Source organism: Eimeria tenella, genomic scaffold, assembly GCF_000499545.2.
Source record: "Eimeria tenella Houghton genomic scaffold, Eth_scaff1400, whole genome shotgun sequence".
Taxonomy (NCBI): domain Eukaryota; phylum Apicomplexa; class Conoidasida; order Eucoccidiorida; family Eimeriidae; genus Eimeria; species Eimeria tenella.
In genome coordinates, this window is record NW_013543865.1 from 1 (window position 1) to 782 (window position 782).

General features: G+C 64.3%; 1 protein-coding gene across 1 annotated transcript; it reads left to right on the forward strand.

The window, feature by feature from the left end:
- Nucleotides 1–139: 139 nt before the first annotated feature.
- Nucleotides 140–561, forward strand: ETH_00018090 (uncharacterized protein; the record flags this gene model as incomplete). Its single annotated transcript, XM_013379084.1, has 1 exon — nucleotides 140–561. A coding segment is annotated over one exon (422 nt), but the record flags the coding sequence as incomplete, so codon positions are not given.
- Between the last annotated feature and the right edge of the window lie 221 nt (nucleotides 562–782).

Genomic DNA, 782 nt, shown 5'->3' on the forward strand with positions numbered 1-782 from the left:
TGCTGCTGCTGCTGCTGCAGGGGGCGCAGCAGGCTGCGAATGCGAGGGCGAAGGGGGGCACAACTCCTGCGTCTGCGCAGTACCCTCTGGCCCCTGATCCGAGCCAGACAGCACTGAGGGCCCCGGGGGCCCCTCCCCCATGGTACTGGGGGGCCCCCCTGGGGAGCTGGAGGAGAGCAGCAGGCTGCGCCGACCCCGCCTTCGTGCTGCGCTGCTGCTGCTGGCGCTGTTTGCTGCAGGGGGGGCCCTGCTGCGGGCGAGGGGCGGGGGACCCTGGCTGCAGGCGCGGAAGGGCCCCCGGGGCTGCGGAGGCGGCGGGCTGGGCCGGCGCAGCAGAGGGGCCCCGCCGGGGCTGCGCTGCAGCACGAAAGCAACTCTGGGGAGAGAGACAGGGCCCTTCTTCGAGCTATTCGTGCTGCTAAAGATAAAAGAAAGCTGCAGAGCTGCGGGGGAGGGGCGGGGGGCCAAAAGAGCAGCAAAAAGAGCCGCAAAGTCCACGTGGGCTCCACGGCGCTGGGCGGCAGACAGTGCCTTCGCAAGCCCGCAGGCAGGGGACCCTGAGCGCTTCTACTTGCAAATTCAGTTCAAATAAATGCTGCAAACAAAAGAGAAGGAGAAACAGAAACGAGAAAGGAACTTGTACGCTGCAGAGCTGACACAGACGGGGGGCCCCACGGCCGAACGCGGCAGGCGCGAAGGCTGAGGCCCCCGCAGCTTCTGTGGCGGAAAGAGTCGCGAATTCTTTTTATTTTTTAATTCAGTTTAACTAAATGTTAAATAAA